Consider the following 24347-nt stretch of genomic DNA (forward strand, 5'->3'; position numbering starts at 1 on the left):
ACTTATTGTCACAAGGTCAGAAGTCAAAAATGTACTCTTACTTTCATTTTTTTGTACAAGTTGCCTAGCAGATGGCTGTTACAAGAAAACTGATGAGAGTTCCATGCTGGAGTTTGCCTATGTGCATGCTGTCTTTTATTTAAAACAGCTTCCTATTTCTTCTGCATCCAATCAAATAACACCAATTCAATTAAACATCAGACCTCTCTAGATTGATTTATGTTATGCTTTAAGTGCAGGAATTATCTTCTTAGGCTATAACCTGGCAATCTTTGTAAGCCTATTTTCTGCTTCTGCATAGTGGAAACTTACTTTCTTGTCATTCTCACTTTCCATCTGATTTTGGGAACGAAGAAGGAAGGGAAAATACTTTCTTGCCCCTGTGTTCAGTATTTGTAATTCATTGCAAAACTAAAGAGATTAAGGATATTATTAGATTAAAATACCCTATAGATGCTTCATGAGCAAATCTTGGACATATGTAAAACAGCTCCTCATTGAGAATTAACTAACCATAAATACAGTAAATAAGATTTGTCATATGCTTGAAAGCTAACATTTTAATTTAACAGCAAGAAAAATTTTGGCAAGAATATAACAAACATACTAACCCAGAGTCTGACTTCTGTTATTCCCCTGACTGATTTGCAAATTGCCCATCCACATGGCTGCTTGTTGTTTGTGGTTAGAATAACCCAGAATCAGAGCTAAGTTAGCATTCAACAGGGAGAGTTTTTTGTGGGTTTTGGTTTTGATTTCTGTAATGGCTATCAAATTTCAAAATGCCATGGGCAATATTAACAATGATAATTTTTTTCTTCTTGAGAAATTAGCCAAGAAATGTTCCAAAGCTAAAAGATCCATTATTTTATTTCAAAATTGCACAAAAATTGCACACAAACGCAATTTAATTGTGGTGCTTATTTATTAGCTGCTTCAGACCCAAAGCATTTGGTTATAAAGTTTGAAAAAAAAAAGAAAGAGAAACCGCACGCCAAACAAGTTAATCCCAAGAGTCTTCCTATTTCCCTTTTAATAATGTGGCTTATGTTTTCTGACTGTTACATGATTGCAATTGTATAGAGAGCATGTAGTAAGTGGAGAGGTATGTTTTCAAAATGCTGGGACTGTAAAGGTTCTGTTTAGATGCGCATACAGCAGTTTGACCATTTATAAAAAATTAGTCTCTTCCTGTGCCTAAAAGCAAAGATTTTCAAATCTGTTTGTAGATGATAAGGATTTGTTGTGTATGTAAACTGTTTTGTGTATAAAGTTGCAATTATTTTGCTTTGAATGTAAATAATAAGGTGTCATAAATGGAAGAGAAGTTCACACAAAGAAAAGGTGCATAGAATTTTCCATTATAATAACACAATTTCTAGCTGCTGTATTTGAATTTTCTTCTTACTTAAGAAGAAAAAGAACATTAACAACCCTGGATTTATTATTCTACATACTGGCAATAGTTACACTCTGTACCATCTTGGACCCTGCTCTGCAGCTCTTGTTCTGAGTAGCTGTAATTCATTCATGTAGCCTTGTTGTGAGGTGGCTAATTGAGCTCTTGAGAGTGGAATTTTTCAGAACATCTTAATTTGGGCAGGTTTCTGGTCTCTGTATTCTGCTGGTGTATTTTCTCTGAGACACAATCCTGCTCTTGAATACTGGCACTTCTAATTCCTCATACTTTTAATGGAGGAGGGGGAGGGGTGATTGTGGTTGTTATTATTTTTAACTTTTTTCTTTTATGTTGGCAATAGACCTTAATGGAGATGATCATTTTCACTCTATGACCATTGCTCTTTTTAAGAGCAGGAACTATGATAACTAAAAATATGAAAGCAATTAGGCCAAATATCTTCTTTCAAACTTTATTGCATTCATTATGGACATCTCTGGCATGAAGTAGATACTGCTAGTGATTGTTGCTGCTCCTATTATGTGTTTATGTATATCTTTATATTGATACTAATTTCTTTCACAAGACAACTAGAATTATGTAACCAAGATTATTTTTGTGGCTTACAATGGTTCTCTCAGAGGCTCCTGACCTTACTTATCCCTTCTCTCCCCTTTGATAATAATAGTAAGAAAATCTGACTGTTCTGACCTAAGGTTTGTTTGAGGTAGTGTTAACCTTCACTGAGATTTTTTTTGGTACTTAAGGGAAAACCATCCTGTATTTTTTATCTCTGTTCTTTGCTTCCTTTGCTTCGATAACTGGTGAAAAATGCATCTTTTGTGGCTTTCTTTTTTTGATGGCTGAAAACTTTTTGCAACTTTTTTATTTTTGGCAATATTTTGTGACTTGAAAAGTTGCATACCTGTTGACAGTATCAGTTGTTGCTGTCTCCATGTATGTTTTCTGTTCTTGTGCAGCTTTTAATTTTTTTATTCCTCTTATAATGAATACCATCTTCAGTAGTAGTTTGGCAGTATATCTGGTAATGCATTTTGGAAAAACTTTCATCCAAGTGTGCATTGCTCTTTCTCAAGTACTTTTCCAAGTTACTGTTATGTATCATAGCTGTTTACTTTTTAAAATGTATTCTTACCTTTCTTCCTCCTTCCCGTTAGCGATATATGACATATTTTTGTAAAAGTCATCAAGTAAGTAATAATAGACTGTGTCTCATGAAGCAAGTTTATTTCCAGTTCTTGAATGATTTCCTTTGGGCACTGTGGGAAGAGATGGGATGGAGTTGAGCTGTGGGCTGTGGCAGGTGCCTGCAGAAGCACATGGAGGCACAAAGGAGCACATGGAGGCACAGAGAGGCTTTTCTCCACCTGACCTGGGGACAGGAGGTGCCAAGCAGCAGTGCCCTATGGAGAGGAGCCTGCAGGAAGCTGACAGATGAGTGAACAGCACGTGGTCACCCCACAGAAGGACATTTAGAAATCGTGTTGCTGACATGGCAGCATGGGATAGGTCATGTAGTGAGAATTACCATGTAAGGAAATACTGTGCCTTGAAAAGTGGATAAAACCAGTTCTTTTCTTTGAATAAACATTTCTGTTTCCCTGCCAGTCTGAGTCTGTGCTTCAGTCATTAACGGGCATCACTTATGGGTTAGCACTCCAAACGTTGCCTTTTTCTCTGCTGTTCATTTTTGAATTGCCTCTGCCTGTGTATTGGTCTTTTGGATTACTTTCACATGCAGTTTGTCTCAGGGTAATGTGAGGCATTTGAGAGGAAAGCCTACTTTATTATTTGTCAGTCCAGTCTTTCTGTCTAACATCTATGTGAGTTCACTTATGACCTTTGTAATTATATAATATGGACAGTGTTACAGTGTCTCATTCTTCCAGCTCATTAAAGTGAGCTCTCTGACCTGCTGTAATAGGGCCGCCTGTCACCTTTGCTCTCCAGAGGATGGGCTCGTGCTAGGCCTTTGCAGCAGCCCTGTGCTTGCACGTGCTGCACTCATGGGTTTGCTGCCAAGCTGCTCGGTCCTGGATATGGATTGTCTGCTGTGCATAAATATGCGTTCACTCAGGCTCTCTTTCACAGTGTCACCATATACAGAAAGTAATAGCCTGTATATGTCAGGACATCTTTTGAAATGTTGTGTCTTTAAAATTATGTTCTACTGTAATTGCTGTGTAATGTAAACTGGCACAGAGTACATATTCAAAATAATAAAATACATCTATTTGATTACTGACCAGTAATAAGTGGGATTATATTTTTTGGATTGGGACGTTTTATGAGTTTGGTACTGGTCATTTAGGAACATTTCTAAGCAAGAGGAATGAAATTGTACTAGAAGAATGAAGAGAAGGATAATGTGTGTTTGATGAAAAAAATAGGATTACAGTGTATCAGAAGGTTTGAAGTACAAGAAATTATTGGTTTAAAGTGGAGCATGAGTATATGGAGACATACTTCATTCGAATGAATTGTTCTATGATAAAGATATTTTTCAATGTTTGTTTTGTAATTTACATACAGAAACCTCCTTTGACCTGTCTCTCCAGGGCAAGAGAGTATACTCATGCATACCTGTAAAGTGGCATAACCTTGGATAAAGTCAGCATTCTGCTACAAGATCATTATTACAAAAAGTTACACCATGTGAAATGGTGGATCTTTTCATGCTAGGACTGAGTCTTCTCTATAGCATTATATTATTACCGGACTAACAAAATGTTCTTTGCTTTATGGCTCAGGGGAGATGGAGCCATAAAGAGCTTATCACAATGTAATAAATTTCTAGTCTTTAAAAATTAAAAACACTGTTTCATGGGGAACATGTCTCAGGAAAATGAAAGTATTTGGGCCACTAAGGTATTGTAGTATATCTAATTGCTATTCTGCTGCCTAATAACTTGCACTGTTATTATTGTTGCAGATCATATTTTTCTTATATTTATCCTTCTACCATTTTTAATTTGAACATTTTCTTTTTTTCATGAATGAAGGCACCTAGGAGTAAAGAAGTAGTGTTCCTGTTCTGTTTTTGTGCACTCTAAAATGTCAAGTGTTGTATGTGTCAGTTGATTGCAAATTGTAGAATATTGCAAAATTTAATTTCTTGGAATGTTTGATTCAGAGTTGATTTTGCATAGTTACCCGATACAGATATATGGATATCATTCCTTGGATATGTTATGTTAGTATTGCTTTTGTCTCAAATACTTTTCATAAATAGCAGGTCTTTGAAATGTTCATTCCAGTGTTAGGCTTTCTATATTGTTAATTCATTCTTTTTTCTAGGTATCTGTTTCTTTTATGCACTCTAGAACATTTTAAACAATAGTCTTTATGTTTGGAAAATTTCCAGTGCTGTACAAAACCCTACAATTCCTGTATAAAGCTTTAGAGTTACAGGGGATGTCTTTTCACGAGTGTGTAAGTATACAAAGGGGAGGATTCTTTCAATTTAGATAACTGTTAAGATAATGATCAGCTCTTCAATAACTCTGAAATTGTCAAAGAAAAATGCTTTAAAGATATGTCAAAAATTTCTTGAAGAAGTCTTCGTGTAGTTGAGAGCTAAGAATAAAACTGGATTGTAGGGTTTATGTTTATTAAACTAGGCCTTGTTTTTCCCTAATCAAAACTCTTGTTCTTAAGAGTTGGCATTTCAGCTTCTGTCGCTGGTACCTGTCTGCATTATATTGGTTAAAGTGCTCTCAACATAAATCCTCATGTTTCTCCCACCTCTCCCATAGGCAATAATACAAGATGTTAAATTGTGTGTTAACATGTTTTTTCTCTCCTCATTCCCCTGGTTAATTGAGAAGTAGCTCTATGTTCTAACTTAGAAGTTTCTATTAGAGGGGAAAAATAAAAACAATATTCTTAAATTTATCACAAAACTGTAAGTTATTCCTCTCTTAACCCATTCCCTTTTCTAATAGTGTACATCAACATGGAATAGATTATTTTCATTTTCTTCCTTCTGTTATAATTTCAGTTTTCAGGGACTAATGTAAGTATTCCTGTTTGACCCAGATGCTTCTGTATTTGTATGTAACAAAAAATGAAGGCATAGTGTTTATTTTTATCTGGGTAATTTTCAGTCAATATTTAGTTTACCTTTCTCTTCATACTATTTTACATACTGAAATTGTGAGTTTCAGTTCTCTGCTTTACATTCTAATTGTATATAGGAGAAACTACATTGATAGTCTAACATTGCTTAGTATAGCTCAGGAGACTTACAATAAGAAAAATACTTTCAGTAACCATTCATGCTTTCAGTGTTGGATCCTACATGTACCTTTCTTCTCTCATCCTGTTCCTTTAAAGTGTTCTTGTGTTGTGAATTAAAAATAGGCTTGCTTTAGAAAAACAAAAAATCCAAAAGTTTGTAAGTTTAGGTTCAAGTGAGATTTGATCTGATTTTTCTAGAAGTTATTCTCACTACCATCTTGATATTCTCCTTTTGTCTGAGTCTTCTTGACTTGGCAGCTGATTTGATAATGCATATCAATAACTTTTCCCAAACTCCAAGTTTGGGAATTTGCCATTGTAGTGGTTTAAATTGCTAATTTCGTTTTTCAGCTCATGCACCAAATAAATGTCGTGGTTTTAAAGAAGTAACTAAAAAAATTACTAGAAAACTTACTTATTTCTTGCTGTGAGATATGGATTAGAACAAGAGCAAAACAGGCTTAAAACTTAAAAGGAATAAAGAAAGCTTATTAACAAAACTACAAGAATAAGAAAACCAGAATAAAACCTCCAGAAAACCTTTTTTTCCCCCACTCCCAACCATTCTTTTGTTCACATGACAACATAGAGACAAAAAAAACTTTGGTGTTTACAACAGTCCCAATTTTTGCTATAGTCTTTCTATCAGTCTTTGTAGAGAAACAGAAGTCTTCTTCTGCTAATTTATGGAGTTTCTTTTACAAGAAAACTATTTCTGTTACAGCATTCTATTTCTCTGATGCCAGCTGCCTGGAAAAAATCTGCCATCAGTTGTTTCCTCCTATTTCACGTCACTCTGAGGTGTGTTATGGGTCAATGAGTCTAGAGATGTCATTTTAAAGGATGCATTATTCAAAAGCAAAAAATTCTTTTCATCTGTCTTTGTGAGCCTCCCTGGAAACAGAAGTTTTCTCTTTGCCTCTATACGGCCCCAAATCTTTAACTATTACTTCTCTCCTCTGTTCCAGCATTTCACTGTATCACAACTACTCCACTTTTTGCTCAAAATCCACACTTTGAACAATCCATTCCTCCCAATATATTCTGTCATGAATTAAAGGAGTTTTTTCTTTCAGAACACTATTGTTCACCTCCATAGCTTTAACAGAAAAATATTTCAGCTTATAAAGCATCTCCTTATTCTCTCTTCCCTATCTAAAACTTAGTTCTTTTCTTTACTGTCCTTGACGGTTTCATGGTCTCTTCTTTATGTTGATTATCCCTCTCTCTCTCTTCCCCTCTCTCTGGGAAAAGGATTAATCTCTAAGTCTCATCCAGGTAGTAAAAGAGTTAAAGTCTTGGAAAGCTGCAGATATTCACGGTGTCAGATATCAGTTCAGCGGCAGAAACTGCAAACTAAGTCTGCCCAGCCGGCTCTGCTTTTCTCCACCTCCCCCCACACCCCCTGTGGCCTTGTCCGGCCTCTGGGGGCAGGGGGGGAGGGGAGAGGCCGAGACAGAGCCTGTTAACTCGTCAGAAACCGGAAACCAAAGAGAGAGAAATTCCCAGTCTTGAGTCTTAAAGTAGGTATTCACAAGTTGATCCCACTTTTCAATAGTCAGAATTACTGTCAGTTCTCAGAAATGGCTAGCTATTGGTCAGGAGAAAAAACTCCCATCAGCCTCCAGCAGCTTCACCTTCCCTAGCCCCAAAACTATCTTAAAGGTAAAGTCACCCTAAGACAGCCATTCTTTTTCTTAGAGATGAGGCGGTGTTGGATATCGAAGGTATAATATGGAGTACTGTACAGATACTGTACTTTCCATGGGTAGAAGTAAAGGAATTGGTTACAATATCCTATAGTTCTGTTTAAATAACAGGAGCTACTGCCTTCCTTCAAACTATAAAAAAATTATATTGATAATGTAGGCCCAGAAGCATAAATCATATATTCAACAAAATAATGTGCAATTACTTGTTATTAAAGCTATTGTATAGCTGTACTTAATGGCAGTCTAATTTTGGAAAATGTAACCCACTTTAGTGGTCTATAATGAAGCCTTGGAAACCATTTCAGAGTACCAAGGAAATTCTTTTTTTCACAGAATAATAATGCTGATGATGCAATTTAATGGCTTTAGTACTGACAGTGTAGATGCTTCCTATTTCCAGTTAAAGACCTACTTAAGCTCCTCTGTGAGTCCACTGTAGGGGGTTAAATTCTCAAGAGACATGCTAGATTTTCTACAATTAATAATTAGGATTAAGAGTACTGTCAAGAAGAAGTCCCCCTCCTGAAGAAAACAGCTTAAAATTTTTGTGTAATTTCAGTTTTATTTGTTAGTGGCAAAATTTTGAAGTTGTACAGTATACAAGTTTGTGACAGAAATTACGAGAGGCTGGCAGCCCTGTAACAATACCGCCATGATCTGTGTCATCCTAACACAAGGAGAAATCTCCAATCTCTTTGCTCGTGACAAGATCAATGACTAAAGCAGACCTTTGTATTAGAGAGTGTAGACAGTAGCCATAGTCAGTAGTTTATAGTCCTCTTTTCTCTGATTGCAATGTTCTATACAATTGGATTATTTTACTAATAGTTAGATTTGCTCTTCAGAAAATAGAAGAAAAAGAGGTATCTTCCCTTGTTGATGGACTGCCAGGTTTGCATTTTTGTGCAGTTTTTAATCTCTTTGAAAACTCTTTGAAAACTACTAGGTCTAGAGTCTGTGCACCTCTTGCAGAAAATAAAGGTCTTTGGTTGACCAGCTGTTTTATTATTATTGAACTTGTATGCCTCATAGTTAATTTTTCCTTACATTTAGGAAGCATATAAGTTATCCTGTTTAACTAGTTATGCAGCTCTGTTTGCCTAGGATGTGTTCTAACAGTTTAAAAACATAATGGCTCAAAAAGTATAGGACTTTTTATCTAAAAGTCATTAGGTTCAGTGACTCAGTTGAATGTATTCAGCAAATAAATCAGACACTTTTCCTTTTGCTGATTGTGGGAGAAAGGCTACTGGATATTTTTTCCTTCTTTAGTTTTTAGATAGAGTGAAGGAAGTTTAGTCTATTTTTATAAATAAAGTAAAAAAAATCTCTTCTATCTGCTTATTGAGCATATAATTTCCCAGCCTGTCTTTTGCAAGCACTGTTACAGTAAAACTAAGCACACCCCAGCGTAGTAACTCCTGTGTCAGGCTTATTAAATTTCAGCCACTGGAGAGTGAAGCTGTTTGTGTCTCAAGATGTAAACTTTGACCTCAGCTTGCAGAACTGAGGCAGAAGGGAAGAAGGATTGAAGGAAATTACTTCTAGTTCAGTTCTCAGTATCTCTTTTTATTTTCATCACATTACTCATATGGAAGAATGAAATGATGGACTGAAATTTCTTGCACTCTTTGAGTCTCTGAACACATATTTTTTATTTTATTTAGTAGGATACACAGCAGTGTTTCTTGTAACTCTAAGCTGTCACACTCAAAACAGAGTCATAACCTAATATTTCCATTATGCCGAGAACCACTCTCTAGCAAAAGAAGATTCAGCCTCTCCCCTTTGAGATAGCTAAAAATATAACCCTAATAGCTACTGTCAGAGAGTCTTCTTCCAGCTTTCTATTTCTCCTTTAGTCCTCATGTGAATTGGGTTCACTGACATGTTAGTGAGATTCTCTTTCCGAACCTTTTTGTAATTCCAGTATTCTTTCAGGATTGCAGTGTGAATAAGTTTTATGACTTCTTATAAGACATCTCTGATACCTTTCTGTTATTTTTCACCTATTTTAAACAAGAGATAGTAGTATTTAGGTTAAATGGATTTTGATGTTTGAGGACCTTATGCTATTTTAAAGTTGTCATAATGTGCTAAAATAATACAAGGTCTGTTTGACTCAAGCATAGGAGTTAAGATTTCTTGATCATCTCCTCTTTGCCAAGAAAATGACTCTCTTAGAAAAGCTTTAAAAGCTAAAATATTTTACTTGAAAGTGGACACTGGATCCAGTACTTCAGCCTTTAGGTACCTGACATGTACCAAACTTTTAAGTGTTGTCTGTGTCACTTCTACTACAATAAAATAATTGTCTTCAGTTTTTAAGATCTGATTATTGAGAGATATCTCTATCTGAATTAAGGTGCAAGCAGGATCATATGCCAAATCAATAGTATGGATTTTATTTAACAGAAAATATGAGGTAGAAAGATAAAAAAGAGAGGAGAGGCAAACAGACTGACAGACAGATTAAGCAGACTAGTCCCCACCTGTGGATCCAGCAGCATCCTATTGGTCCTTCTTCACCCTGAGCTTCTTGGTGGTGAGGATCCCAAAGCTGTTGAAAATTTTTCACTATTTATACGTTTAAGCAAGCAAATGAATTTATGTTCATTGGCTACATAGTTCTCTTACTCTATTTGTTAAATGATTCCCTCACTTCTAGTGCTAGTTAATCCCATGCTCAGTCTTTCTGGGTTTTGAGTCAGTGGGTTTCTTGAGTCAGTGGCTTCTGATCTCCCCCTACCGTATTTAGTCTGACCTGATTTTAGCAGTGTTGTTCAGTTTGGTTTTCCTCGTCCATTATCAGTGATATATTCTTCTCCCCCAGAATTTTTTACCTCCCTCTAGTCTGAGATAACACTCAGACAATAGTACCACCTTTATTTATCTTTTCTCAAGTTCCTGTCAGGTGGCTTAATTTACAGTCCAAGTTCCAGGAATCAATGCAGGTATATTTGGGGGAGGCAACTTCAGTGGTTGTAGATGAGTGATTGCTTCTTTACACAGTTTGCCACAATGGGCAAAGACCTTCAGTGGAACCAATGTTTGAGGCAGGCAACCATAATTTTTAAATTCTTATAGAACCAAAGAGGTTGATAAAGTTTTTTGCAGATTATTGTTCCTGGGGTGGTTTCAAACAGGTGATTTGAAATCCTTTCACAGGTCTTTTGCATCAGATTTTTAATTCTGAAGTGTTTCTTCCATGTCTTACTTGATCTGTAGTTGATGCCTCGTATTTGCTATTGTTTTTCAGGCTTCCTAATCAATCTGTGTCTGCCGTATTCGCATTTTATCTGAGTCTTCTTGGCTTGGCAGCTGATTTGATAGCACATATCAATAATTTTTAGACAGAGATTTTATGTGATGGGACGTAGAAATTTTAGGCAACAATTTTCATGACAGAAGGCTAACTTAAAATATTCTGGTAAGATTTTCTGGTTAATGAAAGTTAATTCAGTCCATTTTTAGTTATATAATAACTAAAATAATACTTATACTAACTAGTATAAGTTCTGTACTAGCATTACTAGGTAGACTGAAACATGTATGCAGAGAGGCTAAAGCTTTTCAGCAAAATTTCAGATACATTCTGGGAGAAAAATGATGCAGCTCTTTAGCAGCAGGTCTGAGAATTAGTGTGTAAATACTCATGAAGAAAATTAATGCTGTTAAAAATCTGGTTTTGTGCACTAAACTCTGTAAGTAGCAGTTTGTTGGGGAATATTGTTACAAAGACCTAGTACTGATACAGTATGACTGCGCTTGAGTAGCAGGCTGGCCTAATTTGCTGTGAATAGACATTCCTTTTGCCATATGAGAAGTTGTTAGTGCACATATCTGTGTGGTTCAGGTTCTGCAGTACGAATGGTATTTTAGCTCAGAAACACAAAAGCATTGTGTATTGGATGGGACTATGAGCAACCTGATCTAGTGAAAGGTGTCCCTACCCTTCTCAGGGGGATTGGAACAAGTTGTATTTGAAAGGTCTTATTTCTTATTCCCCTGCTCAGATATAATTTCCCCAAGTTGTGTCTGTTTTGCCTGTGATGGTAACTGGTGGGTGATCTCTCCCTGCCCTCATCTTGACCCATGAATCTTTTATTGTATTTTCATTCTTTTGTCCAGCTGAGGGGGAGGAGAATGAAAGAGTAGCTTGGGCTTTGCTGGGTACCTGGCCCAACCAAGGCCAACCCATCAGACTCTTAATTAAGAAGATACAATTGGCTATTCTGCTCACTTTGGTAAGAAAATGACCCTTCTGGTTTGATCTGCCTTGCGTGGGAGTGGTTTTATACAGATGCCTTGAACATCTCATTTCAAAACAACTTTTTAGACCTTGTTTCAAACAATTCCTTGGGCCAGTGAACTGCTGCTCTGTGTTACCAGCAATATCTCACGAAAAAGAGGTACCCCCTTGGTGAAAGGCTTACTTCCTTGTGAATATGCTATGAGCTCATAGGGTGTTCAGAGCTGGTAATTGCTTCTCCGGTTGAGAACATTGCTTGTATAAATTTCCAAGGTATAATAGCTCATATAATAATGACAGTGTAATGTTGCCTGACTTGAGTCTCCCCATACACATTTTAAGAAGCTGTGTCTCTGTAAATTGTAGATTTTCACCCAACAAGCAGGGTTTTTCAGGAACTATATCTGTTCCACAGATATTTGCTGTTTGCATAGTTCTGTCTTTAATGGTTAAGGGCCTAAGAAAGCATATTGGGCAGTTTCTATGAATCAATAGCTTTTCTATTTTTAAACTAATGAGATGTTGTCACATAGATGATGCTTAATAAGTACAGTTTTAGAATGTTTTGTATTAAGTAATGTATATTGCCTTCATATTTCAAAGTTTGATTCCCTCATGCTCTGGAATTGAAATACAGACTTCTCTTTATGTTTTCATATGCTGTTTTGCATTGGTGCCAGAGTATTTGTTTACAGCTCCACATTGGAAGAGTTTGCATGCTTTATTTGTGAACTCTTTCTTTCACTTCCCTGTGGCATTAAAAAAGAAGGATAAGGTGTATATGTGAATACAAGATAGCATTAAGATATGTCTACTGTATTAATGTAAACTAAAAGCCTTTTGAATTTGTTCAGAAGTTTCTTCCTCTCCTCATACCATGTTTCTCTGCATATAAAATGAGAAATTGGCTTCCTCTGTAGCTGCCATTGAAGAATTCTCCCAGTAATGTAAGCCCACAGGGGAAAATACGTGATACTCATTTGGGAACAGTCTCATGCAGCTGATATTGTTTGAAAATAAAATTTACTTCCTTTTTAAACCTGTTAGCAGTAACTTGAATTCATGGGAGGATCTCTCAGAGAAAGGCAAACAGACTGACAACACTGAATTAGCTAGTAGCAGCATGTTTCTCTGGACTTAGTAAAGTAATCACAATGTAACATGTTCGTCTGCCTTGGAGTGTACTTATATTAATATTCAACTACAAGGGAAAATAAGAAGTAGGTTTGCAAAAATTAAAGCTCCAGAACAGTCTTATACCTTCTCCTTACTAAAATGAATAATGGATCTTTTCAGTGAGTTTTTGTAAGTGCTAATCAAAAATGTAATGATTTACAAATCATTATTCAATTAAATTAAAAGCAGTAATTTTAATTTTCAGCAATTATAATATTTTTTTCTTTATCCTTGGAAGTTATGGTTTATCAATCATGTAGAATGGTTTACTGAATAACTTGCTCATTATAAGTGGCTTATGATTTTGAAGTAGCCATTATTTGGTGCCTGATGTTTATTTTAATAAATACTTCACCTTCCTTTAACTTCCAAGGAACAATAATATGAATTTAAGTGGTACTGGTTATGGGAGTGGATCAGTGGGAAGGTATAAGACATGAATACCGCAGCAACATTTCCTTTGGTTTGGTGGTCCAGACTGCCTTTAGGTTCAGTTTGCCTGGTTGGGTGCCTCAGCCTTGACATTTAGGCAGGGCTCAAATATTTCACTTGAGCATGTGTGAAACCAGTGGTTATTTCCTTCCGTGGCAGTGAAGTGAGTGTGTCTAAGAGGATAAATTTTGATTTCATTTTTCTTCCTAAACAAGTTCATGGACAGAATGGGGGAATGCTACAGTAAGGAATAGAACATCCCTTTTCCTTGTGTAGTTTCAGTACTAAGCATTTTGAACCACATTCCTTTAATGAGCCATTAAGCCAGAAGGCTCCAGGTTGATTTATATTCTTTGGCTAATACTAATCCTGAGTTTTATTCTTTAAAATACACTTTTGCCTGTAAAACACAGTTCTATACATACACCATATATAAGTAAATATATAAAAATAAATGCCTGTATGCTTATGTGCAAGCATATAAATGGTTTATCTGTATAGAAGTGTGTATATGTACATAACATAATAGCAAAAAAAATGTCAGGGTATGTTAGAAAAACAGCCTTAGGCCCTTAGGATGGATTGAAAGACTTGAGTTTCATTTTCTGAACTAGTGCTCCAACAGTTAGGCTGTTCTACAAAAGGTAATTTCTGTTGTCTGCCTTCGTCCCTAATTTTACTGGGCTGCTGCAAGTGATTTCAAGGTCAGTTGTTAAACTGCTGGGTTTTTTTTCTTTTAGCCATCATGGGTAATCATAGTCATGCAGTTTTAAACTAGCTTTCATAGTAGTGAAAGTGTGAATAGAAGAATGTTGAGGGAGCAGTGCAAACTGACCTTTTGACACTAATTGCAAGATTGTTGTCTACGACAGATTATTAAAAAAATAAAATCTTCTCTATTTTCTGTTTGCTTAGCTAAGTCAGGAGGCTATCTAGTTCTTAAGTGATTCTGGTGGTTTAACTTTTTGCAGTTTCAGACCTGTTTCAATGACAGTTGTATACTTGCTACTCTTTTGCATTGCTCATACTGGTTTTATCTATCTTGTTTGGCCGATACTGTAAGAGGAATGTCTCAGATTCTCTCTGAAAAAAATAAGGGAGAAAAAATAATAGAGAATGAGTTTTGCACAAACACTTATTCAGTGACATAGACTATTGCTCCCTCAGCAACCATTTCTGGTTTTGTGTTTTGTGGGCTTTTTGGGTCTTTTTTGAGATGGAACTGCAATTTATAAATTGTGGATAGTAATACCTTGACTTCTATGTTTTGAGAGGATGTTCCTTGTTCCATTCCATGTTTGCTGTTCAGAGGCCATTCATTTCCCATTATTTTCTCCTTTCCTGCTTACCAAAATCACCAGTAGAATCTTCCAATTTTGTGGATACCCATGTGGCTTTTATCTTACCAGTAGTGCTTCCTAAAATTTGTGGTACTCCACATAGCATTTGGAAATGTGTTGAATGGCTCACTCATACTCACATCCTCAGCTGTTGAAATCCTGAAATATTTCAGGAATTGGTTTATTTGTGTAACTGAATGAGCTAAGAGCACATCCTGTCTGTGGGGAGAGAGGTCGTAGAATGGCAAGATGGATGAGAGATCTCTTTCAGGTACAGAAACTTAGCTGAGACATCCATTCCCTGGCTTTCATGCAGTGCTGCAGCATTTGCTCTCCTCCTGAGCCTCACAGACTTGACACAACTGGTCAGTGAGCTGCTCAGCCATGTCTTTTGCGTGCTTGGGAGAGGAAGAACTGAGTACATGATTTTGCTGATATTGAAATAGGTGGGCATAAGGATCAATGACCGAGCATGTGATGCTCTGGACTAGACAAAGCTAATGTTTCTGATGGGAAATCTGTAACTATTTTGGCTTTGCCACTGCTGTGTTTAAATCCCATGTTCTTTAACACTGTTCATTTGATACAATGGGAGAATTAACACACAAAGGCCTATGTTATGTCTTAATCCAGAAGTGAGAGAAAATGTGAATGTCATTACTATAACTCTACATGTAGAGGAAATATCTAATCTTGATCTAGTCCCAGTTGTCCACATTTCAGCTCTTGTATAGATTTGTTTGCAAGTTAACAGTTTATACTGTACTAAATGCCACCAAATGAGTTGCTAAAAGGAAAAATTCATACTTCTATAATCCAGTTTATAATTATATTTGTCCCCTGTACCCCAACTGAGCATCTCAGTAATTTGTATGGTTTTTTACACTGTTGCATACTCTGAAGAAATTATGGGACTAATATGAAAGACTGATAGAAAAGCAAAATCATAGTCACCTATGTGTTAATTCAGTATTGATGGTAACAACATCTAATGAGTCTTTCTCAGTCCTGGGCCAAAATGCTGGTAAAAATGGCTTACTGTGTCTAAATTTGGCTAAATTATACAGAAAATATATACTGAATACTGAAAATGCTTCTCTTTCACTTGTGAATAGAAGTCTGCCTCATGGGTATGGACACAAGAAACCTGTTGCTTAACTTAAAATTTTTCTATTTTATCAGTTTTCTATCCCTTACAAACAAACAAACAAAAAAACAACCCCAAAACCAAACTGAACAAAAAAACAAACAAAAAAACCCCTTCAGTTTGATTGTCCAGAGTCTGATTTTGAATTACTGAAATATATTGAATGCATACAATTAAAACTCTGTTTAAGATGGTTTAGGCTCCTAGCAGAAGGATAAATCATTGGTGTATTTCATCTGGGAAGCTTAATGCAAAATTGAGATGTGTTATTCAAACAAAGAACACAAAGCTAGTGATTAAGATGAGCTATGGCTAAAAGGAGGGTTCATACTTACTGATCTCATCTTCTTGATATACTAGAGATTATTTTAGAATAACAATAGCATAATATTCAATTAGAAGGTGTATAAATAAATAAATACATAAATACAAAAACTAAATTCTGTATTCATGAAGTCATAATTTTCTGTCTTAAACTGTCTTTATGTGTAAGTGATAAAGATGAGGCTTACATACTATTTTGATGTTTGCTTTGCCTCCAGCCTAGGTAGATCTGCACATCTAATTGTGACTCTGCAGTGATTCAAGAAGGTCATCCAATCCATATATTCACTGTGGTGTGTTGCCAAGTGACCTCCAGGTCCCTCTGAATTCATGTCAGCATATTTTTGTGCCAGATCACAAATTGAGTAATCCAGTGCCTCTGTCATTTTGGTCACTTTATTTGTATTTATTGTGGCTGGCTTTTGCACACTTGAAACACCACCAGTGAAGCTGTCTGTGCTTTAATATTGAAGAAGGGTCACTATAAAAATGACTAGAAGATAATACGTGACTAGGGGATGAATATTACTCATTCCCAGTGAGATGTAGTGAGCAGATGGACAGTATGTTGTGCTGATAATGTCCATCTAAAAGATGTTTCAAGAGATGAGAGATAGAAATAAAAAGAGTATTTTGAAAACTTACACATTTACTTGAAATTGCAGGAGAATTCTTGCTTTTCCTTCCCTTTATTAGAACAGGGCACTGCCACATATATCCTGTTGTGTTCTCGGTTTGTATTCCTGATGGAATTAACAGCAGTAACTGACTTTTCAGAGGAGACTACTTAAAAAGATAAATAGATGGCTTTTCTACCTGTGTTTGAGATCTTTGCTGAAATGAAGACAAGAGCTGGAAGTACATTTTGTCCCCATATTAGTGTTAAATTAAATGTTAATGAACTTCTTTTTCCAAAATTTGTAGGGGGAGGAGGGGAGGAAAGGGCAAATTCCTTTTTTTAAAAAAAAAAAACAGCTTTAAACCTAAAACCGCCTTTGACATATGAGCTGATAGTATCACTGCCAAAGTTGAGTCTGAAGTTTACTCTTGTCTGAAATCCCCTAGAAATACAAGTGAGTGTGTTTTGTTTGAGTAATCTCTTGCAGTGGTGCCAGCAGCACTGTAATAATAACCATAATGTCTTTGAAGACACTTAGAAGCTTCCTCTCAAAGGCACTCTTAAATAATTAAATCTTTTTTTCTTTTTTCAATTTACATGGAATATGTTATGGCATACCCCAAGTACCAGATTTCCTTCCTTCCTTCCTTTTCTTTCTCATGAAAAGCATAAATAGAGTATTTTAATTAAGACACTGCTTGCTATCTGGGATAGTAAAGAAAGGTAATGAAAGAACAGCACCAGATATCTATTGAGTTACCTTTTGTTTATGCAGAAATGACAGCTTGAAAGACCTGGGTACCTCTGAAGTGGTGGTAGAAGCCTTGGTTCAGTCCTGCAAATAAAGGGAGACATTTTATCCACTGTGTTACGTGCCCTCTGGCTCCTGGCAGTTCATGCTCTGACCATTTATGTGGTGTCTTAGCAAGACCAACTGCCTACTTGTTTGTACATAGGTTTAATTTTTATTTATTTATTTTTATTTTTTACAGATACTGAATGTCTCTATTCAAAAGTGTTTGAAGAGATCTGTGGGCGTTTTGGAAAGACCTATAGCTGGGATGTGAAATCCTTGGTTCTAGGTAGACAAGCCCTAGAAGCAGCAGAGTTTATTCGAGATACTCTAGACCTTCCAATAACTAAAGAAGAGTTATTAATTGAAAGTAAAGTGAAGCTGGAGAAGATATTCCATACTGCTGAGTTGATGCCAGGTATGTTTCTTTGCAGCATTTATAAACTCTTTATGCAATTATTTAAATGCTAACGAAGGTAGAAGTTTATAATCTGCCTTCCACAAAGCAGTTACTCTTACAGATTATGTTTCATTGCTCTTGTTTTAGAAAATTTACCTAAATCTACCTGTTTATTTACCTGTTTAAAAGGATATTTTACCAATTAAAATTGAATTTTTTTCCCTGTTTACTTGGGGAAAAGCTTTTTTTTTCATGTTTTAAAAGAACAAAAAAGACTAGATTCATGTTCATGCATTCTGTTCGGTAAACTAGACATTCTTTATAATTTTTGTTGGCAGCTGTGTTTTACCTGGCAATGAGCATAGTGTGACTTTGTTAAGCACAGATCCATTTGCCTGCACATCTAAGAGTATATGGGCCCATGGGTTATTTCTGTTGGGATTAATCTCTCCTAACCCAAAAATTGTAATTCAAGTACAGCGGCTGAGTGTGTGAGTGGAGAAGGAGGGTTTCTCAGGTTATCCTAAGACAGGTGAGTTCCCTTACCTTCTGAAGATCTGTGCCTTTTACCAGTGATTGTGCAGGATGCTCAAGTGAGTAGCTTCAATGAGATAACTCAAGGTAAGCAAGAGGATGAATCTTACCTGTAGTGTGATTGCATTCTTTTGTATTCAATTACATTTAGATTTGGAATGCTTAGAGAGAAATCTTCAGCCATGCAACACAATCAATAACTAAAGCTAGGATTGCTGCTAATTTTATGTACAATGTAAAACTTTCTGGAGCAAGTATCACTAATTAATGGTGGGAAAAAATAGCAAACAGAAGGACTATAAAAAATATATTAGAAATTAAATAACTGCGTGTTACCGTACATGTTTAACAATTATCATTTTTTCTCTTTGAATGTGTGCTCATTTGTTCTGACAATTTCTACAGCACATTAATATTTTAATTCTTAGATGCTTTTTTATACCTGGTTTCATAATGCATTAAGATGAAAGTGATATATTAGGAATAAATAACAAGTAGAAAAAATAAAAAGTGTGATTTTTTTCAGTGGCTTAAAAAATTTAGTATATTGTATGTCCAACTTAGTTCTCTCTTAGTTATCTCTCTAATGTCCTTTATATGCAGGATTTTTCAAATTGCATCTCTCTCACTTATAGATCCCCCTGAAAAATCTGTAAGACTAGTAAAACTTTCCAGAAAAAAAAGAAAGTTGGATTGATGTATTTTTCATTCTTCATCTCAAGCTTCTGGGACTGACTTTTCATATATATCTTTTGCAAGCCAAACAAAGAAAATCTTGTCTGGATTTAGAAAATGCCCGATGAACAGACTGGGTAAAATGTTAGGTGCCACAGAGAAGAGTTGCTGTAAAGAAACAACACGAGTAATTGATGCTATTAGGTGGATATTCCATCATGCTTGCTGTAGACTGTGATAGTGTGGCTGAGCTGGCTTGAACAGAGTTAGAAAGGTGATGGAACAGATTAGCCAAAGGAAACATGAAGTTTTCTACTGTTCCTGCCTTCAAAAAGTGAATTTTGGCCTCACTGAAGCTGCAGTACTATGCATGAAACAAGCAAAATTCATACTAGGAAAAGCAAGTAAACATTTTCTTCATTGTTCAACTGATTATCTTTTCAGTTCAACTAAATACCCATAATAACTTTATTCAGTCTATATTCTAGACTAGAATTGTGAACTAGGATACAAGCTGAATTGCCATGAATTTTAGGATACCAGGTTGATGACAGCTAGTAAGCTAGAAGAAAATATCTCCAGCTACTTTCTATTCCATTTATTTAAGAACTGTTCTCCAGTTAAGCAGACTTTTTAATCTGATTCTGTCTTTTTGTATCTTCTGAGGATGTTTATTAATGGATTGTAGATTTATTCTACAGTCACTTAATGTTCTTGAATTAAGAATGGGCTTCTTGCATGTGTTGTGCAAGATGTAAGATTGTGGTACTGTTTTGAGTTTGCATTTTTCTCTCATCAAACTGATCTTTCAGATGGTTACAGGTAAATACAGGAAAGTGAAAGTTAATTGTCATATTAACAGTGTAAGAAGACTCTAAAGTGCTGTATCTCTGGTTATCTTTTGACAATTAATAGACAGGTGAGCTTCTATTTTTCAATCAGTTCCTAAAGGTTGTCCAAAAAATTGGATTGAAATTTGATTTGGTGGAAAGCACTGCTGAACAGTGACCAGTGATGTTTGAAAAGGTGACTCAAACAAAGTGGCACTTGTTTCTGGATGAGCTATGCAGATGATCTTGCCAAAGATGATAGCTCTGTAAATTCCTAAATCAAGTGAATGACAGATATGTCAGTGATGTTTAAGGATAGTGTGGAAATTGAATATTTAATTGGCAAAGCAGTGCTTTGTCTGACAAGTTAGAAACATATCCTGGTTCCTACTGAGATAGTTTATTTTCTTCTTAGTAGCAGGTGCAGTGCTGTGTTTTGAATTTAGTACAAGAATGAAGTTGATAACACACTGATGTTTAAGTAGTGCTTACCCCAAATCAAGGATTTTCCATTTTCACATTCTCTGGCAGTAAATAGGTGCACAATAGGCCAGGAGAGAGCATGGCCAGGACAGCATATCTGAACTGGCCAAAGGGATATTCCATACCATAGCACATCATGCCCAATATATAAACTGGGGTTGCTGCCCAGGAGGGGTACTAGTTGTGGATTGAAGATGGTCTGGGCATCAGTCAGCAGTTGGTGAGCAATTGTATTGTGCATCACTCTTAGATTTTATCTGTCTCTCCCCCTCTTCCTTTAGTTTTATAACCAGTAATATTAATATTATCATTATTACTTTGTTTTGACTATTAATCTGTTCTTATCTCAACCCACAAGTTGTTTTTTTTTTCCCAATTCTTCTTTCTGACCCACCAGGTAGGATACATGCACTAAGTGAGAAGCTGTGTGGTACTTAATGTCCAGCTGGGGTTAAACCATGGCACAGGCTATATGACAGGCATTAGTGTACAGAACCTCTGAGACATAAGTGGCTGAAGACAGAATTTTGGCTATTTCAGTATGGCCAAATTGACAGACAAGCTTCAATACATCAGGCTGTGGTCAAAATACGAATTTCATCTAAGAAGAGGCTCCATCCGTTTCTAATACGGAATTTTCTGGTAACTATTTGAGAGTTTTTCACAGATGTATTTTTAGCTCTGAAGGAATCTTAAGGAATGGTAATTTGGATTCAGTGGAGAAAGAAATTAATCCAAGATGACACAAAATGACTGGCCTGCCACTGTGCTGCTTTTCTAAATATTTCTGTCAGAGTATAGACATTATTATCTACAAGAGTAATGCAGTAGGCTTTCTGTTTCTGTAAATGCATTTTGAGCATTTCTATGTTGCAGGGAAGTGCAGTCAGAAGACGAGAGAATGACAAGCAGAGCAGAAGAAAATCATGCATATGTATATTTACCTATATGTATATAGGTGTGCTTTTGCATAAAACTAAAATATATACAGGGTGAGAAAAGCTGAACTCCAAATCATACAGCTGCCAACAGTTGCTATAATCGTGTCAGGATTATGAAACTACTGTTATTTTTTCACTGTAGTCCCTGGGTTTTGGCTCATCATCCTTAGCAAAAAGAACAGATCTTTTAAGGATTGTGTGGCTGTGTATGTCTTTCCGACATTTTCCATTCCTGGGTTGTTTTCATAATAACTGGGATTTAGTTGTTGCACTCTTCAGCCAGTACAGAATGTTACATGCAAACTATATTCTAGTTCAAGTACAGCTGACTGTCCCTTGCAGCCATGAAGAGATAATTTTACTCCTCAATTTCAGTGCCAAATGAAGCCAGTCAGAAAGCACAAGAAGAGAAAAGGGGTAACCGTTAAGATTTCAATGGCAACTCACTCCAAATTTTTTTTTTCTTGAACATTTCCATTCAGCCAGCAGTCTAGTTTGCTTAACTACTGCTTCCTTGATTCATGTTGTGCCCTTGACAGTTAAACAGACTTCCTACCATGATCTTTTCTTTTCCTTGCTGTTTATGATTTAATGGTAGGAAGCTCTTGTGAGTCCATGCTGAATTCAGTGAGCCTGTATTCTCTAGATATCAGCCAATTAGCTGCAAACTTGGAATGATACTTCCTGTTTGGCTGATACTAAACATTTGGCCTTTACATCAAGTCCTAAAGGACTGTATCCCAAACATGCTTTTGTCAGGAAGTCAGCAACACAATTGATGCACGTTTTGAATTATGTAAAATTTATTACTTATATTCTTTCTATGGTCATGCATGTGTCAGTATATCTAGATTAAAATGAGAGTAATGATTTGATGAATAGGAAGTCTCTCTGACCAGAAGGATTCTCTGATACTTTTTTAGGGAGTAACAAGATGAGAAGACAAAATTCCTTATTAATAGTCATGGCCTTCCAAAGTTGGGGCATAGGCTGGTAGTTTCCACATCCACTTTTGTAGCATAATGAAAGGATGACATACCATTGCAAAAAGCATTTTTAAACAGTATGTCATTAAAATAAAGAAGCAGGTTGATCTGAGAGTTGTGTTTCTGTAGTTTCATGAGATTCAGAAATGAATAGAATAGAATAGAATAGAATAGAACAGAACAGAACAGAACAGAACAGAACTGTTTCAGTTGGAGGGGACCTACAAATGTTTTCTATTCCAACAGCCTGTTCAGGGCTGACCAGGTGGTGGATTACCCCACCTCTGTCACACTGTCACCTTCACAGCAGCAATCCTGAATTCACCTGAGGATTGAGACCAAGTGTATAAAATTAATAGCACCAGTGATGGGCTTGCCATTGTTGTAGCACATCAGACTACATAAAAAAAAAAAAAATAAAGTAATTTTATTACTGAAGTTAGCAAACAGCCTCTCCTTTTTCTAAGTGAGGTTGTTTTGTTTTGCTGAGTGCTTTTCAGAGGCTGCTGAGGTTTCTTGCCATAGATTTGTTTTTGTGAATTTAATGATTATCTTGGAGACTGAAAATCAACCTGACAAAGCTCTGAGTGCTAACATTAACTTTTCTTTGATTAAAGAAAGTGATGAAACCTTGAAAAGCTCTACCACATTCATGTAGTATCATGTCACATTCATGTGGGAACTGTAAATGATTTTGGAAAAAAAGAGTAGTCTTTTTAAATATAGAAGCTATATTTATCCTTAAGATTTCTGTTTGTGTACAAGTGGACAAAAATCATCAAGACATGCATAATCTATGCACTGTTAATTTAAACACTGCATGGACCACTTTGGTTTCTTTTAGTCTTTTTCTCATCAGTAAATCTTTTTTTTCCAAATATATACCAAACCCCCTTGGACAGCTTGTTTTGTTAAGAAATATACTGTATTTATGGTGTTTTGTTTGTATGGGGGCACTATTATTATTATTATTACTATTATTATTACTTCCTGTCTTGAACTAAAGTAATCCTGCATTATATTGTTTCTTAGATTATTAGATGGCTGACACTGTAATTGCTTTAGTAAGGACAGTGATCATTTCGAAGAACATGAGGTATTACTGTATATGATGGTTCTCTCTTCCAGTTTGCTCAAAATATTCTTCAGTTGGTTAACACTTTAGCTAATTTAGTTGTAAACTATAAAGGATTACTATGTGTGATGGTCGGGACAGATCTGAAAGCCCTGTGAGCCATTTGGATTTTGTTTAAGAGTGGGACAATGTGGAAATGTCTGCTATATGTCCTTCCTAGCAGAGAATGTTAGCTTTCAAATAAATTAAAGCAGCAATACACACACACATTTGCTATTTCTCTATTGGCTATTGATTTTTTGATTTTCTTTATGAGATTGCATTGTGGATAAAATACTGTTAATCAGAAGTAAGATGTAATTGGTATCTAAGTGCCACTTAGGGAAGAACTAAGCAGTGGCAAGAGGGGTATATACGGTGATGTTTGTGAAAGGATATACTGTGGGAAATAGAAAAGGTAGAAAACTCTCAGAATCAAGAGTTCATCCCTTTATTGTGCAAAAACCCATCACAGTATGGGGGAGATATGTCCTGTCCCAGTAGGGAACCAAATTAGAAGTAGGCCTTTAATAGTGATCATGTCAATGCCTGCCATTCTAAAACTGTCATGAAAAACTAATAACCCTGTCTAGATTGATCAATACACTTTATCAGAAAAAAAACCAAAACTAAGTATCCTTAAAAAATTAGTAAAAGAAAAATTACAAAAAAAATGACATCATGCCCAAAAATAGTCCCTAGAATTTCCCAGTATTTGTCATCCACAAGAAACTTCTAACTCCTAGAGATTGCTTCACAACTTAAAGAGGATCAATGAAGAAATCGAAGACATAAGACCTCTACAACCTAGACTTCCTTGTCTGTCAATAATTCCAAAAGACTAGCTTCTTGTCATCATAGATTTAAAAGACTGTTTTTTTAACATTCCACTCCACCCAAAGAATGCACCGAAATTTACCTTTTTAGTTC

At 35.9% G+C, this 24347-nt stretch overlaps 1 protein-coding gene across 1 annotated transcript in view; it reads left to right on the forward strand.

Moving 5' to 3' along the window:
• The window catches only part of PUDP (pseudouridine 5'-phosphatase), a 68489-nt gene that overhangs the window by 4804 nt on the left and 39338 nt on the right, over positions 1–24347 (forward strand). Inside the window, exon 2 of the mRNA XM_015627802.3 lies at positions 17654–17872. Coding sequence (XP_015483288.1) covers positions 17654–17872 — 219 coding nt within the window. The remainder of the gene's footprint in view (positions 1–17653; positions 17873–24347) is intronic.

Source organism: Parus major, chromosome 1 (genome assembly GCF_001522545.3).
Source record: "Parus major isolate Abel chromosome 1, Parus_major1.1, whole genome shotgun sequence".
In the NCBI taxonomy this organism is placed as follows: domain Eukaryota; kingdom Metazoa; phylum Chordata; class Aves; order Passeriformes; family Paridae; genus Parus; species Parus major.